Source organism: Diaphorina citri, unplaced genomic scaffold (genome assembly GCF_000475195.1).
Source record: "Diaphorina citri unplaced genomic scaffold, Diaci psyllid genome assembly version 1.1 scaffold2892, whole genome shotgun sequence".
NCBI classification, from domain to species: domain Eukaryota; kingdom Metazoa; phylum Arthropoda; class Insecta; order Hemiptera; family Psyllidae; genus Diaphorina; species Diaphorina citri.
The window spans coordinates 1-3302 of record NW_007380305.1 but is presented as its reverse complement, the minus strand read 5'-3'; the positions used below and the strand labels follow the sequence as shown (position 1 = coordinate 3302).

General features: G+C 38.6%; 1 protein-coding gene across 1 annotated transcript; it reads right to left on the bottom strand.

Moving 5' to 3' along the window:
* Positions 1-213: 213 nt before the first annotated feature.
* On the bottom strand, positions 214-3257 carry LOC103519700 (prolyl 4-hydroxylase subunit alpha-1-like; the record flags this gene model as incomplete). Its single annotated transcript, XM_008484790.3, has 5 exons — positions 214-409; positions 1089-1254; positions 2171-2209; positions 2501-2743; positions 3045-3257. Coding segments are annotated over 5 exons (681 nt in total), but the record flags the coding sequence as incomplete, so codon positions are not given.
* Positions 3258-3302: the final 45 nt, after the last annotated feature.

Genomic DNA, 3302 nt, shown 5'->3' with positions numbered 1-3302 from the left:
GTAGCATTATACTCGTAATAGGTGTATAAGGTGCACCTATACCTACTTACATATATAATATAAATAGCACAAGTTGAGTGCATGACGTTTAGGCATACAATATCGGGGATTCAATGCATCAGAAATCGTTTTGCATAAATTTTCTGAGCCGTTTAAAATACCTATGTATTATAAATTTATAAATTATTATTATTATTTCTATGCATCTTTTTTATCTACCAATGAAGATGTGATTCAGATATTATGTATTTGGAGCTAACATTTGGAGTGAAATACTCCTGCCGTTTGTTATAGTACTTCTTTGACCAATGGTTCGTGTAGTAATCGCCTTGCAAATCGCTGATATACTCGCCATAGATACAGGGTCTCGCAAACATCTGATTGACTTCTCAAATCCATTGATTCGCCACTGTAAGAAAGACCAAGCCATTAGAGTAAAATTACACTGAGAAACAAAAAAATGGTGACAGGGTGCCTAGTTTAGGGTGGAAGTGGACGAACTCTATTATTGGGTTACTTCCCCTGATTTAGGCTGTTAGAATGCTATAGTATAATGTCGAGCTTCCCGATAGATTTCAGTATTGGAGTGCCGGAACCCAGTCACCCGATTGGGCTGCCGGCACCCTAGTTTTTTTCTCAGTGTACCTAACTTCTTACAACCTCCGTGGCAGTCCATGGCCGAATAGGTATTGTAAAGAAACAACACCCAATATGCTTGTTCTACGGAGATACCAGTTACAATTCTTGAGATATCGGAATTCGGGGTGCTCTCAGTCTCTTAAGAGACAATAGTAAAATTATCTCCAGAAGACAAAAATTAATTGGCTACAGCTACCTACGAGTAGGTATTTTGAAAGAATATAGCAACCAGTAGAAGGTTACCCCACCTAAAGAAACTAGTCATACAGGGGAAGAGAAAGAGAGGGAGACCAAATCTGCGGTGGAGGGATAAGGTTGAAGAAAATTTGAGAGAGAAGGTATGGAGAAGGGAAGAGGCGTTATACGTACAAGGGTATGGAGAGGCCTAGGTAAAGGAGGGTAACACAAAGAAAATGGGGAAAAGCTTACCCCACTAAGAAGTAGCTTACCCCACTTATTGCCCAATGCTACGGGGCATCCGGAATGGTACATCCGATAGTCCAGAAGAGTATTGGCATGGGCGTTGTACCAGAAAACGGCACTGCCTTTTTCCGGGAACACGGTCAAATTCAGTGATGGGAAAATGGTAGCCCCTCCTAACTCCACGTCAGTAAGCTGAAAGAGAGAAGAATTGAGGCAAACAATCCAATTAGCAGCTTAGGTAAAATGGTAAATGGTAGGGATTTGTCCTGATCTAGTTCCTAGTTCAGAAGATAAAAGTCTTAGGATGGTCACACACTTTCAGTTTTGTCCGACAGGAATAATTATTGTTTATGCAAAACTGTCATGCATAATTGAAGGTGAAAGACCGGCCTTACAGATAATATATACATGCAATAAGCTGATAGAGACCTCATATTATATTCATTGGCCAGATTCAGATATCTTTTAAGTCTTCTTCTAACTTTTAACATAAAGCATAAGACCAAATATTATGGAATGACGTGAGATTGAAAATACTGGCCACACCAACACCAAATCAATATTGTATTATAATTACACACAAGGCAAGCACCTAAATAAAACCACACCAAAGCAAACCAAACACTGTTCAAAATTGCCAAACAAAATGGCGTTCTGGTACAAGGAGGAGGAAACTTTGCTGACAAAAATTCAGAGGTATAACCTGATGGTTTTGCTGATAGTGGCCTTTGCGTTTGCATTGGGCGGATTTCTCCTCTATCGACGGAGAAAAAATGAACCATCTTACAGTGATACAACCTACACCGTGGATGACTTGATGGAAGAACTCACCACGCAGGTGAAGCGGAAGAAAGCCAAGAAATAAACTTAAAAAGTCACCAAATTGACCATGTACTTAACGTAACTGAAGACGAGAATGTAAAATGAAGTGCCCAAAAGTACCTAAACCCAACACAAATAATATATCTTTGCCGTTTGTTGACATAACCCAAAATCGTGTGTATAACACATTGTTATTTTCGGATTTCGGCATGAGAATATGAGATTCATTTGATATGGTAAGCGGTAAGCCCAGACCTAAACAAAACGCTAACGTTAAAGATCTTACGTAGAACATGAAAGAGGCTAATCGCCAAAGTCCCTCGTCCTGAAATCAAAATAAAATAATTGATGAAATTAATAAATGACTTTAATTGACTTTAAACTTTAAAGGCCTTCCCTACCTTCCCAATAAAAAAGAAACATATCCCTATTGCCCTATAATACTGTCCACTGACGCAGGGCTAGGATTGCCAGTGTTAGTTTTTATTTATACAGTTTGGTATCAAAAGTAGTAACCTAAGCGAATCTCGGCTTGATCTCGATATTTTTCCCAAGCCTAGGCATAGCCCTGTTAATATCACCGGAGACTTCATATTTTCATAAAGGGTCATCTCACCCTTGGTGTAGCATCACAATGAAGATCATAGTGTCCTCCCAGACCATAGTTGTTGATCTGAAGAGGTCCCTTGTATCGTTCTTCGCGTCCTATGACCAAGTTTGTCATGTCCTGTATTCGCGTTTGGATTTTGTACAGGAACGGGTGATCGCCGAAAATTTCTGGATACAGAAAGTAAACTTTGGAGAGCCTGGTATCCACGTAAATTGTATCTCCATAGTTGACTACTTTACCTCTTTCGACCTGGAGAAAAATGTGAGATAATACTGGGTTATACCTTTAATTAAATGTATATACGGATGTGCCTACTGTGTAATTTCCAATTCCAAGTACTCCTGAATAGTATAACCTACGGATCTACCTATAAAATTCAATCAGTTCATTTGACCTATTATAATCATAAATATTTACTGATGGAATACTTTTTGCTAGCATCGTTATATATTTTGTACCTCTAGGTGATTACCTCTAATACTATTAACTGGTACCCAAAGGTATTCTAACATTTTTTAACAGACAGACAAGGTACACATTACCTACTTACTTTTCCTTTGGATAGCTCAATTATGCGGTTAATTTCACTGTCATAAATGGCATCATGTATTTTGACAACTCTGGGGTCTAGATAAAGTTCTTCCACTTTGAGCGGTCCAATTTTCAAGAACGTATTGTTGTACGATTCGTAGAAACATTTCAGATTTGACTTTATGTCTTCAGGAACGGACAAATTCCCTTGACAAGCCAGAGGATAGATTTCCTAGAACCAAAGAAGTATATCATTGAATACCTATGCACGTACTAC